Genomic DNA, 25,829 nt, shown 5'->3' on the forward strand with positions numbered 1-25,829 from the left:
CTGCAATATCTTGCTAGCCACTGAGCAGGGGTAAAGACCTGCATTCGCATGACTTGGCTCACTGAGAGCCAAGAAACCCTTCTCAATGGGAGATTGTCAGTAGTAGGAAACAAAGTACCTTACAAAGAACAGGAAAATTCGTCAAACCGAGACGGTAACTCAAACTTCAATGCAGCTATTAGGGATCTGATGCTTAAGTGCCACTGCGACAATCAGAACTAAAGCAGGTAAGCGGCTTGCTACCAGGACAACTTCTTTGTTGGAGCAATGGATGACTTCGCAGCTCCAATTTGGATGTGTCCACTCCACCCCACTTCTCGCTCCAGGTGACGGGTTGGCGTAAATAGTAGCTATGTATTTGAAGGGCCAACAATGATAGTGGCTGGGCGCCATTGTTTGGTACCAGATGGTCACGATGCAGCGTGTATAATGCTGCTCTCTGAGACGCATGTTACTTGTGGCCTAGGCCCTGTTTGATCGATCCTTGCATCTCAATTTCCCCAACGTTTTTCTTCGTTTTCCTTTTACCTGCAGATCGTCTTCTTGCTAGCGAACAATAGACGCGCGACAGCTGTCGTCAGTGGGAATCCTGTCTCCAATCGACCAAGACAATTTCCACCTAGTCATCGAGACTATGACAGTCGAGAAGCGTAGAACGAATGCGTGCAGAAATGAGTTTCCTTCACAGTCTCTGTATGATCACTTGTGCATGCGAAGCAAGCGAGCGGGACACGATCATTCCCACAGCACTTGGAAGGACCCAGTCATTGGGTTCCCTTTTCGGTGACAGGAGGAAGCTCAAAAAGTTGCTCAATTATACTCGAGCTATAACGAGTCCCTGCAAATGCCAACGGCAAGATCAGGTCGTTTACCTTTTTCGAAAGGATATCTGGGTCGAACGCCAGTCTCAACCCCGAAAAACAGTCGGCTAGCCTCAGACTGTCAGATATATGTTAGTAAACTATAAGAATCGGTTATCAATGCCAGATGGTTTGGTGTACTTGAGACGTTGAAGGAGTTCCCTGTGTTAGTGCCTAGTAGGTACGTTAGAAATGCTTATAGATATATACTCGGCGTATGTATGAATGTCAATAAACCTTTCCTGTTTCCCCACCAATCCGACCATCCGGGCCCATCGGGACGATATTAGAGAGCAACCGAGAAACAAGGAGAGAAGCTATCTTACGCACGACCTAACAGCTCATCGTGGAATGAGGGGTTAATGAACCTCAAATCGACTGTGATAGTAATTCTCGACCTCTCGTCTGGGAACATGGAGGGGCGCACAGCTTCCGATTGGCCGATACCCGCATGGTCTTATCCACGGCTCCAACAGTCATCTGGGAATTCAGCACGAACAGGTCTCGCTGTCCTGATATACGCCGACAAAATCGCTCCTTATTGCCCTCGGGTTGCCTCAACTGTCCTGAATCTGCAGTCGCATACCGCTCTCGAAAGCCTTCCTGCGTCCCTGGAACCCTATTTTCCTGAAGTTGCTTCTTATCGCGTTCATTATTCATCGCTCTCGTCGCCACCGCGTCCCACTATCTACGACAGTTCTTTCAGTCCCAAAGCCCTCGAGTCTCTCGCGAGAACGGAAGATTTGTACTTCGGACACCCATATTGCGCTCTGACAAACATAAAGAGATATCGAATTCGCGTCGACCCTTCGTTCACATAGATACCCTCAGTTCAACAGAATTCTCTTGTCGCCCGCAGAGCTCTTTCCAGTGCGCCGTTAACCCTCGGTGGTTACCACGACGTTCTGGTCCTGGGTCGATAAGAGATTCTGACATACTAGCACTTTGGGCACATGATTAGCACGCTCTGGGAATCTTTCTTGAGAGACGATGTTGAGAGCTTCCGGCGATGTCTGGCGAACGCCAGTTATACGTCTGGCAGCCAGCGGCCTTTTGGCGCGGGAGGAAGCCCAGGCTTCAAGGCCGGAAGCCTCGGTGGAGTGACACCATCTTCTCTTCTCTCTTCAAAAGACAAAAAGCTAAGCGGGACATCTCCTGGAGCTACCACGCCTGATCGAAATACTGGAGGCCCGCGTCCCGGCAAGGCATTGTCCCGTGCAGAATTAAATACGAGAGATCACTATGGCAGAACTCTCTTGCACCTTGTTTCTTCATCACAGAAGCCCTCTGCTATTCACTTCGCCACATCTCTCCTCGAGATCCCCTTTCTTGACTTGTATGCGCAGGATTGGGAGAGCGGATGGACAGCTCTGCATCGGGCGCTTTACGCAGGCAACGCTACCATAGCACAGGCCCTGATGGCTAGAGACATAAGTGATGTAACCGGTTTCAGCAAGTCAGGGAACGTGGGTCACCCAAGCGGAGGCCTGATTAAGATTAAAGATCGAGAAGGTTTTAGTCCTTTTGAAGTATACGGCGCTACCATTGCTTCTCGAGACATCAAACGAATCACTTCCTCCACTGCATCTCTCGACCCCTCAGAGCTGGAGCATAGTGACATCGCTTCGAATGCACCGTCCCTTCAAGACGATTTAACTGAAGACAGCTGTGTCGGCCGAGGTTCACTAAAACCGCGGACGAATTTGGCTGCCGATGAAGTCTTTACTTTTGGCAGCAACAAAAATCTGAACCTTGGTCTAGGAGATCAGGATGATCGTCAGTTTCCCGTGAGAATCAACCTTGAGCGCCCGGAGCACCTTCTGCGCCGATTATATCGTGAGTTCCTGGACCGGCAATTAGATGACGGTACACCGTCTTCCCATCAAGACGTGACTCGCACCGCAGACCTACCAGCCTTGATAAAAAATAAGCCTATCAAGATTCAGGCCATTGTCATGTCTAAACTTCATACGGCTATCCTCACCGATGATCCCGAGTCAAATCTCTTCTTGTGCGGGTTTGGTCCCGGCGGACGATTAGGCACTGGCGACGAGCAGACAAGGTTCAGCTTCGTGTGCATCGAAACAGGGGGGCTCGCTCATAAGAGAGTTATTTCAGTGGCTCTTGGCCAGGACCACACCCTCGCGATAACCGCGCACGGTGAGGTTTTCAGCTGGGGTAGTAATAAGTATGGACAACTCGGTTATAGCCTTCCACGAACGCAGAGTCGAGATGATGTGCCCATGCAGATGTCTCCGAGGCAGATCTTCAATCCATTCAAGAAAGAAGTGATCCTCGGGGTGGCTGCGTCTGCGATCCACTCTGTGGTCTTCAGTAGTTCTGGCCTTTATACCTTCGGTAAAAACGAAGGTCAACTCGGATTAGTCGATTCGGACGCTCGATCCCTTGAATATCAGATTACGCCTCGGCGCGTTGGAGCGTCCCTATTCAGCGCCGGTATACAAAGCGTATCTGCCATTGACCACGCCACAGTCGTTCTTCTCCAAAATCATGAAGTTTGGGTGTTCTCCCAATATGGCTATTCTAGGATCTCATTTCCGTTGGACGTTAGCTCAAGCTTCATTAGAAACAGCTTCATGGCAACACGGTATGACACATCGGTCAATCGCATCGTTCAGGTGAGATCCGGTGGCGATACAATCTGTGCACGGTCAAGCTCTGGCGAAGTCTTCACAGTTCGCGTTAATAGATCTGAAAATCCTCCGACTTCGACTTCGACTACAAATCCATCAAAGACTCGCAACTCTCTATCTGCCCCAGCCCGTGTTTGGACTGTGAAGAAGGCGCATATGGCCGTCACAGATGTTGACGTCGGACAAGACGGGTCCATCATTATATGTACGGCTTCCGGGTCAGCCTGGACGAAAGAGAAGCGCAGGAAGGCAAAGGACGGAATTTCGAAGGATTACAAATTTGCTCGTGTCCCAGGCCTGTCTCGCGTTGTGGGGGTGTGCAGCAACGCCTATGGGGCTTACGCCGTAGCGCAGCGTGACTGCGATGTGACCAAGGAGCAGATAAATGTCGATCAAAGCACATTGTGGGAAGACTTCCTCCCATTATCGCCCTTCGCTTCGCTAGTATCCACCGTTACTCCGTTAAAGACGGATGATGCCTCAGATGCTCTTTTGGATGGAGGATCCGCCGATGCAATGAAGAGAGCGGCAATGTCGATTTCGGACATTGAATCTTACTTCCAGCCTCTCCGAAACGAGGCACCTGAGGGCACCGTTTTCCTCTTGAGCTCTCTTTCTGATGCGCGAATACCAGTTCACGAATTTATTTTAACCGGGCGTAGCTCGGTTCTCAGGAAGGCCTTCCACGAGTTTCGACAGACATACTACTTTTCTTTGCCTGATGTTCTGGACATTGAGTATGGGCCAAATGGACAATGCCATGTGCGGTTCAATGGATTGGACTTTCTGACGATCCTCAATCTCTCCTTTTTCTTATATGCAGACAATGTGTTGGACGTATGGCACCAGATGAGAGCTTCGGCTGCAAATGCGTCAAGATATCGCCAAGTCCGCTCTGAGGTTATGCGGATCGCAACGTACCTTGGCCTGCCAACCTTGGAACGAGCTGCGCGGCTCATGATAGAGCCTACGCAGAGTCTGAAATTTGATATGGCCCATGCGTTTAACGATCCGACTTTCTTCGAGAGCTCTGATGTAATCATAGAGCTCAACGGCGAAACAATGAAGGCTCACAGTCAAGTACTTTGCCAGAGATGCCCATTTTTCGACACCTTGTTCAACGGCCGCTCTGGCGGAAGATGGCTATCATCGCGCCGTACGAGTGTAAATGACAGCATTCGCGTTGATCTCAAACACATAGACCGGCCCGTCTTTGAGTTTGTTCTTCGTTATATCTATACGGACGCGGAGGAGCAGCTTTTTGATGAGGTCCGATCGCAATCGCTGGACGGATTCATCGATCTAGTACTTGATGTCGCGTTCATAGCGAATGAACTGATGATCGACCGATTAGCGCAAGTATGTCAGAAGATGCTAGGCAAATTTGGTATGACATTCTCTTCAAGGTATCTGGTTTCACGACGTCATTTACTGAGATTCTCTAGTAACCACGACCAACGTATGCGGCCTCCTCAATTCGATTTCTCCGTGTGCGGTGAGCGAGTTCAAAGATGCTGCATTAGAGTATATCTGCCTCAATCTGGAAGATGTATTGGCGCAAAGGTTGGTTTGCAATCCTACATATATAAGAGGAGATCTTAACGCGCTGCGTAGGTACCTCAGAGACCTTGACGAGAACTTGCTTAACGCCCTTGATACTGTTTGCCATGATAATCAAATGACAAGCTTCCCAGTATCGAGAGGACGGAATTCTGAAGCCTATGTGTTTGAGAAGTACCCTGAACTCGTCGCATCGATACAAGCGGATAGACGGCGGATGATTGATTCGATGAGGCTCCAGTACCGTCTCAACTGTCTTCAAAGCTACGAGGAGAAGCCCCGTCCCGTCGCTGACGATAAGGTGGCTACGTCACCGTCAGTGCAGAAGGCCAAAGCAGCTTTTCTTAAAGAGAACTCGGACATACCTCGTAGTCCCATGTTGAAGTCCAGACAATCAACCAGTGACTTGATGTTCCAGATGGACGACGACCCCATGTTGTCACCGGCAGATTCAGCCAAGGGAAAGACAGCAATCCGCAAAGGTAGGGCGTCGGAGCCGTCACTAGATTTTCCAGCTTTAGGCACAAGCCTCGGTGACAAGCAATCGTTCAACAATGATTCGAATGTCCTGCGAGAATCGTTGCAGTCACCTCAAGAGAACGCCCTTTCGGAGTCGCCGTCGGCATTCAGAGCAGCAGTACTCGAACAGAAGAAGAATGGTTATCTCGTCTCCAGCCCAACCCAAACACCGTGGGCTTCGTCGGCTATCTCGACTCCGAAGAAAGATTTGAAGGATATTATGTCCGAGACCTCGGAGAGAAGGGTGTCCAATCTAAGCCTTGGCATGTCCGCTCGCCGTGAGAACAGCAACAACTTTACCCCCAAGCTGTCTCAGAAGGAAAGGAAGAAGCTCCAACAGCAGCAATTGCAGGAGAAGCTTGCGGCTCAGGAGAAAGCGAAGGAGGCACCACAGAACCCATGGAAACTCTCTGCTCCGGTCAAATCACCAGACAAGCCTGGTACTCCCAAGCCTGGTACTCCTTTTGGATCTCATGGAAAGGATGGGGAATCCTCTCAACCGTCAAAGTTCGCTCAGAAGCCTTCTATGACCCTCCGTCAAACCCTTGCTGGGACGCCGCCGCCCAGATCGACACCAAGCGCGACACCAAGCGCAACACCAGCACCTGGCCAAGGCCGCAGTGTCTCTGGCGGCCCGCAGCCAGCCATTAAGCCTTCGCCACAGGGCCCAGCCGCAGCCGGGCCCTCGACATCTCCCAATGGTCTGGCTAGTGCTCAGACTCCCATTAAATCCATACGCCACTTACCACGCTCGGAACCGTACCAGACGAGTTTCCATTCCCCTTCACCTAACTCGCTGTCCTTGGCTGCGATCTTAATGCAACAGCAGACCGAAAAGGATGAGCTGCGAGAGGCAGCAACAGCTAAGCATAATCTTCAAGATATTCAGCTGGAACAGGAGTTTCAGGAATGGTGGGACAAAGAGAGCAGGCGTGTTCAAGGGATACCGGAGCCTGATTCAACCACAGCCAGTCAAAAGGAGAGCGAAGGTAGAGTTGGTCGCGGCGGACGCGGTAGAGGATCAAACAATCGCAAGAAGCGTGGCAAGGGTCCAGAGAATGCTGCTGGCCCTTCGGGATTGACTCAACAGCTGTCTCAGGCGAAGGGCCAAAACGGGCAGAAGACCTCGGACTCTCGTCGGGACAACGTTCAACCCGAAACGAACGGAAATCATGCGAACGCTGCCGGCGCCAATTCTCGTCGCGGCGGCAGAGGAGGCCATCCGAGGAAGGGAAAAGAACGCGACCGAACTGCGTCAGGCCAGACCGTTCATTGATCATCCCCTTCGACATGAAACATGTTCCTTAACGACCCTTTCTTTACATACCCCGTCGGCACCGCTCGGTTTGTACACCACTTGTCATTCTCACATGTCATGGGACGAAATGTATATTTGAGCAACAAGCACTGGATAGACTTAAATCACTGAATTAGTATATTGGGCATCAAACAATATTTCGTTTCGAACGCTAATAAGGACTTTGGTCATATTGGTCATACAAATCTGTGCTCAGAGCAGCTTTTACTCCAACTATTCAAAGTTAGAATGAAGCACCAATAAATATCCTCGATGGTCTAACGGTCATGATTTCCGCTTGTCACTCATAGAGAACGAGCGCGGGAGACCAGGGTTCGACTCCCTGTCGGGGAGATTTCCTTTTTTCCCCCCGGGGTAATTCTATTCTTACTAGTCTGTTCTAGCTTGTTAACCGCCCAAAAAAAAATGTACCGATGTTGCGATGATGTAAACTAATTTTCCATCCGTTTTTATTTAAAACAAGGGAACAAAACCAAAAAAACTGCCGTCAGCGATAGGACTCGAACCTATGCGGCCGAAGCCAAGTGATTTCTAATCACTCCCCTTAACCACTCGGGCACACTGACTAATACATTGTAATGAAATCTATTCATTAATATATAAATAGCTACCTCAGACAGCATTTTGATCGGCTAAGTAGTGCTGTATGGTTGGGGAGAGAGTACTCCATACTTTACTCCGTACTCGGTATCATACATGCACGTCAGATAGAAGGTATGCATATCCGACCAGACTGATCTGTAGTATTGTAACAGGACTTTATTCTCTTGCGTACGTAGCATGGAAAGTGATGAATACCACTCACCACTCCTGGTCTAGAACTGGCGATGCAAGTGGAGACGACTCCTCCCGTAGTATCTATCCAACTGTGTTGTATTCCTATTTCTGCTTTCCGTATCCTGTACCGCTCTTCACTCTCTCATACTTCTCACCTCCACTACGACCCGACCTTCTCTTCGCCGTCATATTCCTGTCTTTGATCTTCGTTTCAGTGTTTCATCTGCTCTGCTCCAACTCCCCTGATCCTTCAATTTGATCGATCAACTTGGCGATCATTTCTTCAAGAGCCTCGCCACTTCGGTCCTCGTGCGGGCCCTCTTGTCTCACGTGCAGTGTAACTTTGCCTGTTCCTCCATCCAGCCAATTATTGCTTCAGCCCCCGCGTCTCTAGCAGCAACAGAAGCAACCAGCAGCAACCAGCGATTACAGCAGCACTCCTTCATTCTCGCTCATTGCTTTTCTTTTTCCTTGATCGACCGCCGATATTTCCCGTTGGCTCTGCGGCTTTGCTTTGCCAGTGTACTTGTTTTCGGTCTCAATTGAAAGTCAAATCGTGGCGTTTGATGCCCCCTTCACATCGATAGTTGATCGACCGTACACAACCCCCCGGCAGCTGCTTGTTGCCCGTTTCGGAGCTGCATCCGTGCCATCTGTGCGAGCCCTTACCTGCACCAGCGCTGGCCTTGCTGCCCGCCATGCCGACCTCCAACACCTCCTCCCCTGTTAAGCGCCCGGGTCTGGCCCGCCGTGCTCTTTCGTCGCACGCTGTCGTCACGCGTACCTCGTCAGACTCGTCAGACACCCATCCTCAGAAAGCGCCTGCCCACCGTCCCCGAGCACATGTCGTCGGTGGCGGTCATCGCAGTCACGGTCGCAACCCATCTTTCGGAAAGAACTTAAACAAGCTCCAGCGGCATACTTCTGCTGGACACATTACAACCGAAGCAACTATTCGTCATCATCAACGGAAGAAGTCAGCACCAGCGACACCAGCGGCAAGTCCACGCGGCGGTCACCACGTACGTTGGGACAGTGGGTTGGACGCTGGCCAGGCCGCGACATCGTCAATTAAAAGAAATAACTCGAGCCCTGCTCTGCGAAACCCTCGACGCAATTCCTCTGGTGTTCTGGCAAAGAAAGCATTGGTAACAGATCGCCCAGCAACCAGTTCTGGGAAGAAGAAGACCGTTGGCTTTGAATTAGTAGTTTCAGACAACGACGACGACGACGACGAGGGTGAGTGGGAAGATACTACTCAGTCTCCTGAGAGCACGAGACGCAGCTCAGTTGCGCAATCCAAAGATAGCGTGGAGAATACTGCCGTGCTGGTGGACCCCCTCACCTTTGTCAAGCGCCCGTATCCTCAGGTGCCTCGTGCCGCGAGCAGCTTGCCGGAATCAGCCTGTAGGAGCTTCGCGCGTGACGATCACTCTCCTGACGAGAACGATCAACCCCAGGAGCAGCCTGTCTCGGAGCCTGAGGAGCAGAAGGAAGAGATTGCCCCTCTGCCTGAGCACAGCGACATCGCGGCCCGTTTGTTAAGCCCTTCACATTCTGCTAGAGCACCTCCCGCGATGTCTTCTATTTCTGCAACAGTGAAGCCAGCTCCCGTTGACACCATATCTCGGAATGCTTCCTTGACCAATCTCGCCGGTCCCGACGGCTTACGACGCCCTCTATCCTCATCAACCACTACGCTCGCGAATACGCCGGGGAATCAGACGAATGCAACATCATCGTCTATGGAAGGGGGTGTTTCGAGATTCATCATTAACAATAAGACCCGCCCCCACGCATCATCGCGCACGGATTCAGACCCAAATACACCATCGTCTTTTCTTCCACATTATCATCCGCAGACACCACCGTCTCCGAACCACGGGATAGGAAAGCACAAAGCATCGCCCCCTTCGCGACCACCAGGCGCTGAGCCCCCCTCTCGGACCCAGCAGAAGCTTTGGCTGCAACGAACTGCTGCTTTAAATACCTCTCCTCCCGACAGCCATGGCATGTCCACAGCAGTCTCTCCCTCGGCAATGGACACGGCCTTCATAGCATCGCATGGCCGCGCAGGGTCAGGCGTCTACGAGGCCAGCAGAGCGCTCGTCAACGGCTCCTCCCGAACCGGCGGAGATACGGAAGCCAAGCACATCCGGAAGGCATACGAGAAAATCGCGTTGGAACTTAGCGTCGTCCGAAGATTCCAGTCTCCAACAGGCGACAGTTTCGCCCGCTTGGCGGCTATCCTTAATGACTCCAAGGCTCCTATAACCTACAATCCCGACCGTACATCGGCACTGGGCAAACCAATTAAGTCGGCACCTGCACTCGCACAACTACAACAAGTTGGGAAGCAGCAAAGAGACTCGCCAAGCCCGGAGCCACGACAACTCATCAGCAGAAAGACTTCGGACTTGAAGAAATCGGTGTCACAAACATACCTCGAAGATGCCGACGAGCCCAGCGACTCCAACAAATCCCAACACCCATCCCAGCGCATCTTGTCGACTTCTGACGAAGGCGCTCACGGGACCACCGCCGTAGACGAGGACTTTGGCGACAGCTATTTCACTAGTGAATCAGATATGATGATTCGCCGCATGTGGGAGAGCCGCGAGGTAGCTACCCATGGCTAGATGATACCATCTTTCACCCGGCGATGCCTTTTGCCTTGCCCCTTTACTCCTTTCTACCTCTGTCTTCTATTCATTCATCTTTATTTGGCTCCCATTCTAGCACTAACGGCGTCCGGTGCATCGCTTATGGCTTTAGCTTACGAGCATTTATTACCAAATTCGGGATATCCTACTGCGCCAATGGCTGGCATGGAATAGCATTTGATGTATTTTTTTTTATGTTTCCTTATCTCTCTTCTTTGACTGCTTTCCCCCATGGTCCTTCCTGTACCAAGCTTTTTTCACCATTGGCGCTTGTAAGATGTGGATAGATTTCGTCATCCTCAATAATGAACAGTGTAACGAACCAGACAGAATAAATCATATAAGCACTTTGCAACATTTCCAATATTCACAAATGAACAAGTTGCTAATGGCACTTTTATGATCGAGACAACCATCCCAGGAATAAGAGGCAGCGAAATAAACGAAGGTAAGATATGCAGCGAGAAGTATGATTTTGCTTGACCACATCGGCCTATAATACGCAGCCGAGTTTCAGGTGTTCCAAGCGTTTATCTGTTCTCGCACTTGAAAGCATAATAGTCTACAAAGTACAAGTATAAGCAAACAAAAGCTGGCTAGGGGCATCAAGAGTAGAAGTAGTGAATGTTAATGCAGAAACCAATGGGTGTCCAATCTCATATACTAAAATCTTTCAAATCGTCTGGTATCATAATGGTCACAAAAGGCCAACAACCATGAGCAGGTGCTGCTGTATAAAGGAGAGGAAAAGCGGCCACAAGAATGCTATACATCGCCAGTTCAGTCATGGGACCTTCTACAGCTCAATCAGACTTTCCTCAACGGCCGGTTTGGTTGGCGCTACTTGTTGATAATGCACCGGAGGTGCAGGCGCACCAATTGGGGAAACATCTCCGCCAGGATACGTTCCATATGGCGCACCTGGAGTCTGCGAGTGTGTTGGAAGCGGTGCGCCTTGTGGAGGTTGTTGCTGGAAGTAGTATGACTGGGGGGGAGGCGCCATAGGCTGATGCTGAGGGGTAGGTTGACCAGTCGATGGCACTGGATGAGAATCTCCGTATTGCATATAAGCTGGAGACTGGCCCTGGTCTGTAGGCGGAGATTGTTCCGGTGCGCTCGCCCGCGCAGTGACAGGCGCTCCAGCTGATTGATAGTAAGAATCTCGTCGCATGTTTGGCGACGGCTGGTGAGATATGTCTGTCTCTCCAGGCCGGGGACTTGAATATGCATTTGGATCTTGTTCTGGATGCGGTGCGGACGCGTAGTATTGCGTCGAAGCAGAAGGGCCAGGATATCCTGAAGGGTTGTTGGGGAAAGGAGTGGAGGGAGCGGATGGTTGAGGTGAAGCGACAGAAGGAGCGTTTCCATTCCAAGGTGGATTTTGAGGCACCGCCTGACTGGGTTGGTTATACATGCCGGAGCTGATCGGGCCGCTGGGAGCTGCAGCTGGCTCGCGAATATCCCTGCTGGACTGAGGGTATCCATAAGTGTTACCCACTGGGGGCGCCCTATCGGCAACCGGGTTGCCGTAATAAAAGTTTTCGGCTCCAGTTTTACCCTCCGGGATGTGGGAAGGCATTGTAGGATACATATTGGGGTATGGGGAACCGCCTGGCACAGTCCCGTATCCGAGCGAATGCTGCGAGTATGCACTTGATAATCGTTCCTCTAACATGCGATCGTAATACCGCACCACCGTAGACAGCTTCGCATGCAGGTCAAGAAGAGTATCTATGGGCTGTCAGTCAACCTTCGAATGATAATAAAACCTCCTACCAACGGAGATAATCCACTTACCATGCTTGCTCATAGTCTCCCCATAGCTGCGGGCAAGCTTGGGTCTGAGAGCACCGATACTCTCGTACAGCTCTTGAATTTGAGGTTCCCGTAAGATAGTCCCCGGAGGTTGATGTTGTAAACGGTCAACGAGGGCGGCGAACAGATGAATGTTTTCTACCTCGACCGGGCTCAACTCATAGGGATTTTTGGGCAAGGGCGTTGCGGTGGTAGTATCACGAGAGGAAGATTCGGCCGCGGCTGCATTACTCTTCAGGGCGGCCGCATGCTTCTTCTTGTGTTCCTCCATGTCCCGCAGGGAAGCCTCGATGGCGGCTTTCAAGTCCGCGTCTTCCTCCTCCTCATGGTTGGCTTGAGTAGTCGTCTTTGCCGGTTTGTCATTGATCCTAGTTGATGGCACGTAGCCAGAAGAGCCCTTGTTTTGAGCCTCTTCCAAGCTCAGTTGAAGCGCCCGCCGCAGGTCATCATCAAAGCCCCCTTCTGCCCTTGCGCCGCGAGGCTCCATCGCATTTGCCTTGGTTATTGAGTGGTTCTTGAACGCAGATCGGTCTGACAAATTAGATGGCAAGGATGACTTTGATGTCAATTTGGCATAGCACCCATCATCGACACGAACGGGCTGCAGTATTCCCAAGTGAGGCAGGGGAAGGGTTTTGCTGGAGCACTGAGCATCGAAGACATTACCACAATTGCGGCAATGGTGTTTGCGATTCATGAAACTGAATGGTGTACGGCAGCGCATACAAACGTCGGAATCGATCCACTCAGGAGGCTGTATTTCCGAAGGAATTTGAACGTTAGCTTCAAGACAAGATCCGCACCATGGGACGGACGCAAACATACCGCACTGCTTTCCAACATACTCCCACTAATCTCATTCTTTGGGGGGAAGCGGAAGCCCTCGCTCTGCAGCCTGCGGTAGGTCTCGCCTAGATAGTTGAGATCCATGCGGCCTTGGGCCGCCATAGCCCAGTCCTGAATGAGTTCCAGCATCTTCTCCTTCACATCAGTATTCAAGGGAGCCCCCTCCGCCGTGAGGAGAGACACAAGATTATCCATAAACTCGCGCGACGCGATTTCCGCCAGAAAATGGGAGCCGCCATTCTTCACGCACGTATCGGTTAACTAGAGAGATGTCAGGCACATCAGCATCAAGAATAGATCCCACCGAGGTCTCGAGTCATAGGTATACAACCTTCAATGTCGCAATCTGCACGTTTGGATTCCTGTTTTCTAGCCGCCGTTTGAGTGATCTCATCGCTTCTTTGGGCTGGACGCTTTTCGATCGGATAAGGTCGGAGATCTCGAGGTTGAGAGCAATGTCCTCTCTATTTGAATCGAGGCGGTTAGTTATGGCCCGGGCAGCTTCGACTACTGGGAGAACTCAAAATCAAAGAAAACATACAGCGATGATGATGTCGCACGCTCAACCTGCTCGTCGAGAGGAGAAGTAGAGGAAAACCAACCCGCCATGTTGACGGTGTTAGAAAAGCCTCAAAATCGCTATTTGATTGATGAGAGCGGAGAAGGGGATTGATGACGTTGAGAAACAACGGTGAGGGGTAGTCAATCACAGAAGTAGATGCAGAAACCCGAGTACAGCGGCCTCACTGAAGGATCAATCCAATAGATTGAAAGGTTCACAGAGAATAATCAGGTCATCGATAGGAAGACGGACGAAGGCGAAGGTGTTGATGCATGTATCAAACCAAGCTCCAGGCAGATCCATCGATAGGTAGGTAGGTACCTTAGGCAATGCGGTACAAGAGTGGAGGCTGTAACTGGCGAGACCTGCTTAGTAAGACAAGAAGCTGCCCCATGTGGCATAGTCATTGGCTAGAGCACAGTTGGTGCTTGATTCCTAAGGTGTCGATTTTCCGAGTTTAGGTCAATAATTCAGGCGAGGCAGAAAAAGCATGTGGCGTCATCGGACAAGGCGGCGAGTAATACCAAGACCTGTTTTAATACGGTCATTACGCCGACTGCGCATACCCCAGAAACGTCCCGCAGTTTGCTTGCTTCTGCCTTCGACGAAGGTTCCCTACCTTGCCTTAGTAGGTACGGAGTATTGTCGCATTTATTCTCTTTCAATGTCTCTTTCGGTCATTCTATTCACCCTCCGTCAGTCAGACATTCGTTGATTTTCCACTCTCTTATACAGGGGTACTGTCTGCCCATATCTTTGTTCAGTGTCTGTCCCTGCTTCTATTCTCCCCTCATCTGCTCCGATTCACAGACTGTTTCTTCCTTTATACCGCCCCCGAATACCTAGTGGCACTCCCCGCGGTCCTTCCGTCACGGATCATGTGTTAGAGAATATTTCTCTCCATCCCTGTATAATGACCTTGGATGCAGCGTCGTTACCCTCTCCGCCGAATTTTGCGCTGTGGAAGAATCCCGATCGGCCGCACTCCTTGGGTGGCATGCAATCGGGCGTGGAGCGAAATGGCAGATCAGGTTCACATCAAAACGGCAACCATGCCTCCTCCCGAATACCACGATTCCCCAACATTAAGGATCTCCAAGATGAAGCAGCCTCTCTGGATGTGAACGAATCGACTCCGGTGCGTATTGCTCTTTTGTTGAATCGCCTAGAGTTTGCTACTGTGGCATATCGCTAATAGGTATCTCATAGTTGAGTGACTTGGTCGGACGGGCACAGGAGGCGATCGAGCTAGCTAGAGAGTACGCTGATACCGAAGAATTGGACAAAGCTTATGTGCAATACCTGCGTGCATCTGAGATTACTATCAACATCATACCGCACCACCCTGACTACCGCGTTACCGTCAGCCAGAGCCCGGCATGGTACAAGCAATTTGCGAGTCTTATGATGGTATGGTTTTCCAGCCACGAGAGGGCGGTTCATTGCTTTTTGAGTGAACACGCCCACGAAGTTGGGATTCCCGAGGAGTAGTAGATTGGTGGCTGACAATTTCATAGGCTGTGCGGACGAAGCAAGGGACGATGGACGATATCAAACAACAGATTTTGGAGGATAATTTGGCTAGCAATATCCAACCGGTGGGACCATCCCGCTTCACTACATCAGGATATCAGGGAACCCCCGCGGCAACGTCTCAGGGTGCAGATTCTAGAGGCCGTCAGAATGAGGCAGGCGAGAGTTCAGTACGGATGCCGAGTCCTTCGGAATTCCAAAGAGCGCCTGATACGCGACCGAAGCCGAACAGGTATTCGGCCCCTGCGGAGGACCTACTTGCCCAACGCCTCGCTAAACTAAGGGCATCACCATATCCTGTCAATGGTCAAAATCATCCGAATAATGGACAGAATGGTGCAACTACAACGTCTTCGCCGCCTAAATACCTTAACGACTATCCTCCTCGTCCGTCCTCTTACATACAGCAAGGTTCACAACCCAACTCAAACTTGAGCTCACCCTCTAGGCGCCCTCTTGGGCCCCGTAACATGGGGATGAGTCACGACGTACCGAATCCGCCTCCAAAGATACCACTTAATACCTCTCTTCCTCGGGCCCCAGATCCAGCTTACAGTCCGATATGGACAGTACCTTCCCAACTTCCATCAAATCCGCCGAGAACATCTACTGAGAGCTCCCGCCCTGTCAATCCGCGTTACTCACAGTTAGCCAACTCTCCCCGTGGCAGTCCCAGTCGTGGTGGTCTTGATGACAATCCCTATCGGTCTACGACGCCAAATGGTGTTCACCAGATCAGAGAAGCGAGGAGTAGCTCCGCAGATCTACCGCATAGCACTACTATCACCGCTCAAGCTTTACTGGAGTACCTTCGCAAATACAACGTTTTGTTGATCGATGTGCGACCTCGCGAGAAATTCGACGGAGGTCATATTTATGCGAAATCAATCATCTGTATTGAACCGGTGGCATTGAAAGAGAACGTGTCTGCGGAGGAACTTGAAGAGCGGCTGGTGGTATCACCTGAACATGAACAGTCGCTGTTCGAGAGGCGCAACGAGTTTGACCTCGTTGTGTATTATGACCAGAAAACGGACTCGGTCAGCTACCTTGCGGGGTCGCCTGTTGGGACAACAGCTCCCCATCTTCGAGCCTTGCACGATACATTGTATGAATTTAATGCGTACAAGCCCTTAAAAGATGCACGGCCACCTGCGTTACTATTGGGTGGACTCGATGCATGGATTGACCTTCTGGGACAACAGTCTTTGGCAACATCGACAACTGCTGCTGTGATGGGATCTATACAGGCCAAGAGGCCGGCGATGAGACCGGGTCGACCTCTTGGGAGGGTACCGACCATGGCGAGTGCCAATTCCAGTCTTGAAGTCCGAAAACGAAGACTGCGCGAATATAAGCCTTTGAATCCGGAAGAATTGACCGCATGGATGGAGAGGTCGAAGAATGAAGAGATCGACACAAGCACCTATATCGAGGAGGAAGTGCTGACAGAGGAACCGGAAGATGCGTCTGAGCAGCAAGAGCCTCCGGTTACGCCTTTTGTGCATACATACGAGGACTTCTTGCGACGCTTCCCGGAACCGCATGCAATTCAGGAATCGATGGTTGTACCTCACTCTCAGCCATTGATACCTTCCTCAACACCCAATTACGCTGCTCCTGTACCCGTTGCGCCATCACGACCTCCTCCCGCCGTACCCCGACCGAGCTATAGTGGCGTCTCAGATGGTCGGCAAATTCAGGCACCCCTGGAACGGCAGAATTCGGCGACCAAAACAGCTTTGTATACTCCCAGTTCGATGCTGAGTCGCCTCAAACTTCCACGGACTGGTTTGACCAACTTCGGCGTGACTTGCTACATGAACTCGACCATTCAATGTCTCAGCGCGACCGTAATGCTTAGCAAGTTCTTCATTGACAACCGATTCCGGTTCTACGTTCAAAAGAATTGGAAAGGATCACAAGGCGTCATGCCTGGGCTATTTGCGAATCTGATTAGGTCGCTGTGGAAGAACGATGTGGAGGTGATCATGCCGACATCATTTCGCAATTTTTGCGGCCGCTTGAATCAAGAGTGGGCCATCGATCGGCAACAGGATGCCAAGGAGTTTTTTGACTTTGTGGTGGACTGTTTGCATGAGGACCTCAACATCAACTGGCAGAGGACTCCCCTCCGGCCGCTCACATTCGAGGAAGAAATGCAGCGGGAGCGGATGCCTGTGCCCAAGGTCTCCAAGATTGAGTGGGATCGCTACTGTCACCGGGAAGAATCCTTCATCTCCTCACTGTTTGCTGGCCAGCACGCCAGTCGACTTCGATGTACGACCTGCAAGCGGACGTCAACAACGTATGAGGCTTTCTACAGTATCAGTGTTGAAATTCCACCCACCGGCACAGGCGATATTTATCAATGCCTACGTAGTTACTGCCAGGAGGAACTGCTGAGTGGGGATGAAGTGTGGAAGTGTCCTTATTGCAAATGTGAGAGAGTGGCAACAAAGCAGATCATCATCACCCGGGCGCCTCAGATTCTGGTCATCCACTTCAAGAGATTTTCTGCGTCGAAAACGCAAAGCGCGCGCAAGATTCATACACCCATTGACTTTCCTTTGTATGGACTTCGGATGGATGATTTCGTCATCTCTGCGAACCCTGGATCTGCCAACGATGCCAGGGCAGCAGACATGACCTCTGCGACCACAGGGCCTTTCACGTATGATGCGTATGGGGTGTTACGCCATATTGGATCGACCATGGGGAGCGGACATTATATATCGCTGGTGCGGGATGCGCAGCGTCAATGCTGGCGCAAGTTTGACGATGACCGGGCGACCGACTTTAACCCACGCGATCTGCGCTTCAAGGACCGGCTGCAGAACGAACAAGCATATATTGTATTCTACGAGCGAGTTCCGGCGAAGTGAAACTGCCGTGAATTTGCATCTTGATGATTTTCGGTTTCGGATACGCCTTGAGCATTCTCTGCTTCGGAAATGAGAGGATTGTTTTGCTCTATTTGCAGGGAAATGACGGCCGACGGCAATGATACCTGATGATGATCCATAAATGATGATTTTGACTTGGCCTGTTTTCTTTTTTCTTTAGCCATGCATGTCTGTCCATGAGTCCACCAGCAATGTTATTGTGTATATAGAGGGAGCTGGGTAGATACTGTTGGAATGAGAAGTATAGAAGTTCCTGACAGGATAATTGTACACTTGTCATTCAACGGCCCCTATGGATTCTGGCCATATCCTCATACAACATTTCTTGTTGTAGTTGGCTTGTGATTGATTCCGCGGACGTCGGAACCAGGGCTATCCTCAGGCAGAAAGCGACGGAAGTCTAAGCACGCTATCCGAACAAATTTGCCGCAGTCGATCATCCCCGAGGTTATGGCTGTTGACCCCGGAACAGAGAGTGTTGGTCAACTTTCTGGGTTGCCTGTGACAATCATGAACATTAATTGGGGTAAACGGGTCTGTGGACTATCAAGCCACGGTTACGATTTACTACAACCTAGATTTTAGCGGAATAGATGCTCACTGTTGCATCTGAACTCCGTGCATAGTATGTATGTATCTGAATACTGGACTTTGCTGGCGATGAATACCATCGTGTTAGCTACAAATTGGCAAAATGTTTGGCCCCATAGAGGTACCTACAACCTACAACGACAATGAAGTACGAGTCTAAGGTACTCCGTAGGCAAGAACCGTCAAGTGGAGTAGCAGCCCAGCAGGCGAGATCTGGATTCCGGTCTCCATAAGGACAGCGGAAGACCATTCCGATTCAGTCAAGAGATGCTTTTGCTGATGGCCTGATTGGGAAGTATTATCCTGCAGCGCATGTCAGCGCTCTTCTTAGAATAGAAGTCCGAACAGTTCTTGACTCTTGACTATGGAAATCGAGGAAGCGAACACATGAATTACACGGAATATTATATAATCTGTCCTTAAATCTCGGGAAATGAGTAATAGAGGGAGATGAGAGGGGACGAGAAATAAGCGGCTTTTTATTCGCGGAGGGAGGACGGAGCCCTTTGTCTATCCGGCGCTATCAGACCACCTCTACTAGATATTTTTGAGTCCGGTACCCAGAGAGGTACGGAGTATTAGTAGTAGAGCAATACATAAGACAGCACAGTTGTATGAGCCCTTGATCTGATCGCTCAGAAGGCTCAGAAAGTGCCCGAGGAATAACCGGATCAGATCCACGGCAGTAAAGGAAGTGTGTGCCTGAGGTTAGGTTCTGGAAAAGCCAGCAGAAGAATCACAGGCCAACCCCAGTCAGTATCTTTCGGGATCGCCCAACTAAACTTCCCGCCGCCATTGGATTCTTCTTTTCTCCTCACCGAATCTCCTCCCAGTCCTCCCCCCCATTTTCCCTTTCTCTGTTTCAATCTTATCTGTCTATCTGTCTTTTGGCATTGCTTTGCTCCCTAGTCTCTCCTCAACCCTCAGTCAATTTTCCTATCTCTCCGTTGTCTGTTCCTGGTAAGTTTACTTTCTGTCGACGGCGTGTTTACTCCCCCTGTCGGAGAAGTACCTGAAAAGCAAAATGTTGGCCTTATCGTCCGACATCGTACGCCGACGGAAATGCTGACTGCTGACTGCTCGCATTTCCTTCTTCCCCTCTCATCTACTTTCCTCTCAGTCGCTACTGCTATTTTAGAAACTAACAATCGTCACCAATCCAGATAACCCGAATAATTTAATCACAATGTCCGCCTCCAAGGAATTCACCCTGCAGGAGATCTCCGAGCACAAGACCAAGAAGGATCTCTACCTCATCGTCCACGACAAGGTCTATGACTGCTCCAGCTTCGTCGATGAGCACCCGTACGTCTCATCTCCCCTTACCTCCTCCGGAAACATCAAATTAAACTGACTCGAAATCCCAGTGGTGGTGAGGAGGTCCTCCTCGACGTAGCCGGCCAGGACAGCACCGAGGCCTTCGAGGACGTCGGCCACAGTGACGAGGCCCGCGAGATTCTTGAGGGTCTGCTGGTCGGTACTGTGAAGCGCCTGGTAGGTTTCTGCTCATTCTAAGCCGTGTCTGACATGCGCGGAACCAAGCTAATTTGTCTGTCCTATTTAGCCCGGCGACCCTGCCCCCCGCGCTAAGCCTGCCCCCTCGACCTCTGCTTCCACAGGCGCTGCTTCCTCGTCCAGCGGGTTCGGCATGTACGCCGTCCTGGTTGTCTGCGCTGCCGTCGCTTACGGTGCCTACCAGTACCTCCAGGCCAATTCTCAGCAGCAGTAGATGTGTCTGCAAGGGAAAAGGAGGTCTGGAACGACAAATCAAAAAAAAATTTATTCACCGGAGAATTTATACAGGAGAGATACTGGTTTCGGTGTGACTGATTTTCTCTATCTGATGGCGATTCTGTTATTTCACAAGGGATTGCTGGGTGATGATACCCAAAGCAGATATTTCTGTTTACTTTCGCTGTCCTTGGTATCTCCCTTTTTTAGGGGATTCCAAGTCAGATTTTCGCGGACGTTATATGACCATACTTATGCCTACGGATAATATAGTAGAGGAGCGATTGGCTTCTGTCTTTTGTTTCTTTTTGCCCCCCTTTTTCTTCCTCTTACTATATCCCTTTGTCAAATAGACCGCGTTTGAATGTGTCTTGGTTCAGTTCAGATTCCCCCTCTTGCAGTGGTGACAAGTGGTATACTGGCTCACTCCTGCTCTCAACAGTGGAGTGCGCTATGGATGATCAAGGTAGACAGAAGTACGTGAATACAGCTTTGCTCAAAAAATGTAGAATAGAAGATACACAAAAAGAATGATAAATTTAAAACAAGAAAGAATAGAAAGTAGACACAATGCTGATCATGGAGTGGAATTTTATGGTATGCAGATGCGTAAAAGACCATCGTAAGGGCGTCCAAGGAGATAAATGCCCCCAAGCAAAATCAGGACATTCATTCCGAGAAGCGACGGCAAAAGAAGGATGAGCCTCATCTGGAGCCGCCGTTGAGGCCAGCGCGGACGGCGTCAAGGATCATCTCCTTTGCTTTCTCCAGTCCCTCTTTGCTGCCCTTGATTTCAATCGCCTCACCTCGAGCCTGGTCCTTGGGCACGTTGATCCGGCATCCCGTCTGTTTGCGGATAGCGTTGATCTGGCTTCCGCCCTGACCAACAACGAAACGGTATGTCTTGGGATCGGGGAGAATCAGATAGCCAGTCGCAGTCTGCTGGGATGCAGAAGCAATGGCTTTCTCCAAGGCCGACTTGGCTCTGGCCACATTGTCGCTACTTCCAATAAGCACCCATGGGATGGTCGCGGGTTGCGTTGGGTCTGGGGCGGCAGCGCTGTGATCGACAACCTTCCAGGAGTGAGCCTCCACAGAGTCGCTGGGCTCATCAGTGATCAATGGAAGGGATGACGCCCCGTTGGTCGTGGCGCGGGACTCCTCGGAAGCCGGTTTGGGTGGCACTTGCTGGCCGGCGTGGTCAACAGTAACTCGGTAGTCGTTGCGGAGGCGTCGGAAAAAGGCGCCATTGTCTGCAATAACGTGGTGCAGATGCCGAGGAACTTCGACTGTTTCACCCTGCTGATCCTTCAGCATGGCAAGAATATGCTCCTTTGCACCCTCAACAGCGTTGCTTGGGCCCTTCAGCTTGATATCGGACCGTCCAGAGCCTTGTTTGGGAATGTCCACGGTCACATTAAATTGCGATTCAATACCGCGTCTCGTCTCGCCTCCGCGGCCAATGAGCAGTCGGTGCTGTGCAGGAGGAATGTCGACAGTGACCGTCACCTGGTCTTCGCGTTCCTTTACGAAAGTTTCGATGGAAGCAATGATGTTCTCAACGACCTTGCCATTTCCTTCCAACTTGATGGTGGATTCACTGCTATCGGGCCGGGGGAATCTGACAATGCGCGACGCACTTCCGTCGGTAGGACCACCGGCTTCGGTAACGATCTTACGAATGTTCGCACCTGGGCATCGAGTCAGCTTCCAAGATGGACGAGATACTTGTATCATCACAAAACTTACCGCCAGCGCCGATCAAAGCCTTGTGATGCTTCTTGTCAACATCAATCGTCTTCGTGACAATAGCGTCAAATTCGCTGGAACGCTGCAGCAGAATCTTCTTTGCTTCCTCGACCTGCTGCTTTGTGCCCTTGATCTTTATCTGCACACGACCCGAAGCGTCGGGCGCGTCATTGGCTCCCGGAACGTCGATTTGCGCCCCGGTATCAGCGCGAAGCTTGTCCATCTCACGGCCACGCTGGCCGATCAGAGATGGGATCTGACTTTGAGCGACAGATACTGTAGCCGAGTGAGAGTGGTCAATGACCCACTGCAGCAGACTCAAAATCTCATCTCTGGCGGCATCCGCACCCTTGCTCGGACCCTTGACGATGACTTCATCAGGGGCCTGGTTGGGGCGGATAGGACGAGAGCCGCCGACTTCGCTAGAAGTGTCCGCCACGGATTGATCCTCGAAGCTAGGTGTTGCAACCGCCGCCCTTGGGAATTGAACGCGGACAGAGTAGCGGTCCTGCAGTCTGTTGACCTGGCTTCCCTTCTGGCCGATAAGTTCGCGGTGGTACTGTGCGGGGATCTTCAGAATGTGTGTTGTCTCATCCTCCAGTTTCTTTCCCAGATTGATGATGCGGGCTTTGGCAGCATCCGCTTTAGCCTTGGGTCCTTTGACTTCGACCTTGCCGTTGTCAACCTTGATGTCAACATCGAATTCCTCGCGAAGTTTGTTGATATTCTCGCCTCGCTTGCCAATGAGGAAGTTTGCGAACTTCTGAGGGAAGTCGAACGAGATTGTGTAGTCTCTTTCGCGGTCATCTTTCTCCTGCTCCACTACGAAGTCCTGCAGCTTTGACACCAACTCATCCACTTGACGGGATGGACCGCGCAGAGATACGTCACACTTATCATTACGAGCTTCTCCAACGAGAGCACGGACAGGAATCTGGTCATCACCCTTTGCCTGCTGTTCGCGGGCGATGAATTTGCGTACCTTCTCCTGGTACTTAGCAGGAACTTTAACGGACTTTGCAACGATATCATTCTGGTCTCCCAGCAGCTGCGTAAGGAAATCCTGTGCTTCCTGCAGGGACTTCTCAAAGGCAGCCACCTCGGCCGGGGATGGCCTCTGGCGCGGGATTTCGGGCAGCGAGTTGGCGGCGGACGGTCCTTCATAGACGAGAACAACATCGGAGCTATCCAGCTCATCGGGAATGAGAAGATGGACACCGTAATCATTCCGGAGCTTGCCGAGCCCATGGGACTCAAGATATGGGTGGTAGTAAGGATCGACAGAGACATAGCGAAGCCTTGCAGGAGGGTGAGCCTGAACCAAGTTCATGATGTCAGACCGTGCACGGATAGTATTCTTGCCGTCCCGCGAGTAAACCTCCCAGGTTACAGGCCCGTCAGCGCTAGGCGGGAGTGCAATACGAGCATCGTACGTCTGCTCCAATTGCCGAATGATCTGTCGTTGCTGAAGGTACCGGGTGAGGGCACGTGCGTGTGCATGAGGTCCGGCAGGAGCGTTGGGATGTTGACGGGACAAGTCAATGCTGGCCATTTGCATGCTCGTAGCAAGCTCCATTGCACGATTGATACCAGCCTCGATGCAGTCCTGCGGTCCGGTGATGGTGAGAAATTCACTGTCATCGGATGCCGGTGGTAGCACAATAGCACAGCCGGTATCAGCAAGGAAGTCATGAAGAGCATTGGCTCCGTCCCCGAGGATAAACTGGTGCTGCCCGCGGTTGATGGCCAACTGCCGAAGGGTTAGTCGCCTCTGAAGATCGGCGGCAAGCCTCTCGATTTCGGCGCGAGCTTCCTGTGCAGCAGTGCGCTCTCCAGTGATCTGAATGTGCTTATCAGAAGCTGGGACAAACTGCACACGGCCGGGCTCAGCCTCCTGCGGGGGAGGCTGGCTCTGCCATGTATCATACCGAGGCACATGCACTTGAGCCTTGGTACGTTCCTCGATGGCTTTCAGGTTCGCATTATGCGCACCCGCAATGAAGGGGAAAAATTCGGCTGGAATCGACTTGAGTCGCAGGCTCATGTTGGAGGCCCGCTCCTTGACAATAGCTTCAATTTCCCGGCGTGCCATCTCTGCCGCAACGGCGTCACCCTCGATCAGGACGTCTATCGTGTCGTTGTCGTCGTCGTCCTCCTTTGCGGCCGAGTCATCGGCGCGGGGCACTTGGACGCGTGCACCCGTCCGTTGCTGAATGTCTTGTACAATTGCACCTTGCCGGCCGATAATGTGGGCGCGGGCGGATGTTGGAATGGGAACGCGGACCGATTGCTACATTCTCGGGAGTTAACGAAAAACGAGGAACATCAACCAAGAAGATATCATAGCATACCTTGGATCCTACTTGCTGTGCAACCTCCTTGAGAGCCTGTCTTACGGACTCGACCGAGCCTTTGCCCTCAAAAATGATCGAGCCTCCAGGGCCACCCCGCATATCGACAGTGGCCTTTGAGCGCCTGGAGATGTCACGGAGAATATCCTTCAGGGGCTTCTTGAGCTGTGCTCGCGGCATCATCTGAGAGGGCGCTAAACGAAGCTGCTCCATGTGTTTGCCGGGAAGACTCATGATTCTAGGGACATCGCCCGCTGCTGATCGATAACTGGTTAGAGCAAGCCGCAATACATACAGGGCGACAGAACAACATACTCGCTTGTGGGCGTCCAGCGGCACCGTTGGCAAGAGCAGCTGCGGCAGAGGGCCTGGCACCCCAAGTGGCTGCAGCAGGTGCCTTGGGCTTAGGGCCACTTCCCAGGGCGGGGAACAGCTCCTCGGAGCGGACATCAAAAGCAGGCGACTTTTTAGGAGCCACATTGGGAGCCGAGGGTGTAGCGGCGACTGCTTCCTCGACTGCAGCTGTGGGTTGGGCGGGAACAGTCTGTTGGTCCTTTCCCAATGATGGAGGAGGATGCAGCAGATCCTCTTCGTCCACGGTATCCTCCACCGTCACCTTATGCGCCTCATTGCGGGCATGCTCCTCCTCCAGCATGGCTGCAAGGGACTTGGCCCCACCGTTAACATCACTGCTCTGTACTTGAGAAGCCATCATCAAATATCGTCAATTGACACCGAGAATGAGAATTATGTACTCGAGATGGGAGGGTAAGGAGAAAGTCTAATAGGCAAGCCTGTTCGATGCATAAATTAGTACGTGATCTCAGTCCAGGAAGAAGCCGATGCAGGAACATTGATCATACCAGAGCAAAGATAGCACCGCTAATAAACAAAGTGTAAATGAAACTGACAAAGAGTTTCTAATGATATCGGTAGCCAAATAATGTATCCAAAATGTCTGGAGAAGAAGAGTAGAGACCAATTGCTGATCTGTGGAGGCTAAGAGGTAAAGGGACAGTGCATCACCAAATTAGCGGGGATGAGGATAAATAAAAAGACAATTGAGGGGAAATGTGATCAAGAGAAAGAGAAGAGAAGAAGGATGAGTGAGGAGAGAAGAGGAACGAGCACGAAAGGGAAGTCAATGCTCGTGCTTGACGGGCAATGATGACAGTGATGATCAGAATAATTTGGGGGGAAGAAGAAGAGGAGGAAGAGGACAGACAGCTCGATTCGCCGAAGTACTCTACTAGTGGAAAGGCCGGGGGTGAATTCCTGTTCGGGGCGCTCGAGGGCGGAGCCGACAGAGAGCCTCATCCCTCCCACCAGTCGTACTGAACATCCAATATCGTCCCCTGTTTAAATATACATCTATAGGGCTAACTCATCTCTAA

The 25,829-nt window shown here is 51.3% G+C and overlaps 6 protein-coding genes and 2 non-coding genes across 8 annotated transcripts; 5 read left to right on the plus strand and 3 right to left on the minus strand.

Annotated features, from left to right (window-relative positions):
• Nucleotides 1-1,273: 1,273 nt before the first annotated feature.
• ALT_4407 (BTB domain and ankyrin repeat protein) lies at nt 1,274-6,869 on the plus strand (the record flags this gene model as incomplete). Its single annotated transcript, XM_033559915.2, has 5 exons — nt 1,274-1,605; nt 1,682-1,730; nt 1,802-4,901; nt 4,960-5,077; nt 5,129-6,869. 5 exons carry the CDS (start codon nt 1,274-1,276, stop codon nt 6,867-6,869), a joined length of 5,340 nt encoding a protein of 1,779 aa, XP_033415806.2.
• Nucleotides 6,870-7,157: 288 nt separating this feature from the next.
• Nucleotides 7,158-7,244, plus strand: ALT_t090. The gene is given in 2 exon segments: nt 7,158-7,194; nt 7,210-7,244. It is a non-coding gene; the product is annotated as a tRNA-Asp (tRNA).
• A 152-nt stretch (nt 7,245-7,396) lies between these two features.
• On the minus strand, nt 7,397-7,477 carry ALT_t091. Its single transcript has one exon. It is a non-coding gene; the product is annotated as a tRNA-Ser (tRNA).
• A 909-nt stretch (nt 7,478-8,386) lies between these two features.
• On the plus strand, nt 8,387-10,327 carry ALT_4408 (uncharacterized protein; the record flags this gene model as incomplete). Its single annotated transcript, XM_033559914.2, has 1 exon — nt 8,387-10,327. The coding sequence occupies one exon, from the start codon at nt 8,387-8,389 to the stop codon at nt 10,325-10,327; it is 1,941 nt and encodes a 646-aa protein (XP_033415805.1).
• An 820-nt stretch (nt 10,328-11,147) lies between these two features.
• On the minus strand, nt 11,148-13,621 carry vps27 (ESCRT-0 subunit protein VPS27; the record flags this gene model as incomplete). The annotated part of the gene is made up of 5 exons (XM_033559913.2): nt 11,148-12,082; nt 12,149-12,920; nt 12,992-13,273; nt 13,344-13,476; nt 13,554-13,621. The coding sequence occupies 5 exons, from the start codon at nt 13,619-13,621 to the stop codon at nt 11,148-11,150; spliced, it is 2,190 nt and encodes a 729-aa protein (XP_033415804.2).
• Nucleotides 13,622-14,487: 866 nt separating this feature from the next.
• Nucleotides 14,488-17,992, plus strand: ALT_4410 (putative ubiquitin C-terminal hydrolase; the record flags this gene model as incomplete). Its single annotated transcript, XM_033559912.2, has 3 exons — nt 14,488-14,712; nt 14,784-14,984; nt 15,092-17,992. 3 exons carry the CDS (start codon nt 14,488-14,490, stop codon nt 17,990-17,992), a joined length of 3,327 nt encoding a protein of 1,108 aa, XP_033415803.2.
• A 1,798-nt stretch (nt 17,993-19,790) lies between these two features.
• On the plus strand, nt 19,791-20,333 carry ALT_4411 (cytochrome b5-like heme/steroid binding domain-containing protein; the record flags this gene model as incomplete). The annotated part of the gene is made up of 3 exons (XM_033559911.2): nt 19,791-19,909; nt 19,972-20,098; nt 20,169-20,333. The coding sequence occupies 3 exons, from the start codon at nt 19,791-19,793 to the stop codon at nt 20,331-20,333; spliced, it is 411 nt and encodes a 136-aa protein (XP_033415802.2).
• A 707-nt stretch (nt 20,334-21,040) lies between these two features.
• On the minus strand, nt 21,041-25,150 carry ALT_4412 (putative RNA binding effector protein Scp160; the record flags this gene model as incomplete). The annotated part of the gene is made up of 4 exons (XM_033559910.2): nt 21,041-22,026; nt 22,085-24,374; nt 24,436-24,692; nt 24,751-25,150. The coding sequence occupies 4 exons, from the start codon at nt 25,148-25,150 to the stop codon at nt 21,041-21,043; spliced, it is 3,933 nt and encodes a 1,310-aa protein (XP_033415801.2).
• Nucleotides 25,151-25,829: the final 679 nt, after the last annotated feature.

The sequence above is a fragment of the Aspergillus lentulus genome (genome assembly GCF_001445615.1).
Source record: "Aspergillus lentulus DNA, contig: Alt08, strain: IFM 54703, whole genome shotgun sequence".
Lineage (NCBI taxonomy): Eukaryota > Fungi > Ascomycota > Eurotiomycetes > Eurotiales > Aspergillaceae > Aspergillus > Aspergillus lentulus.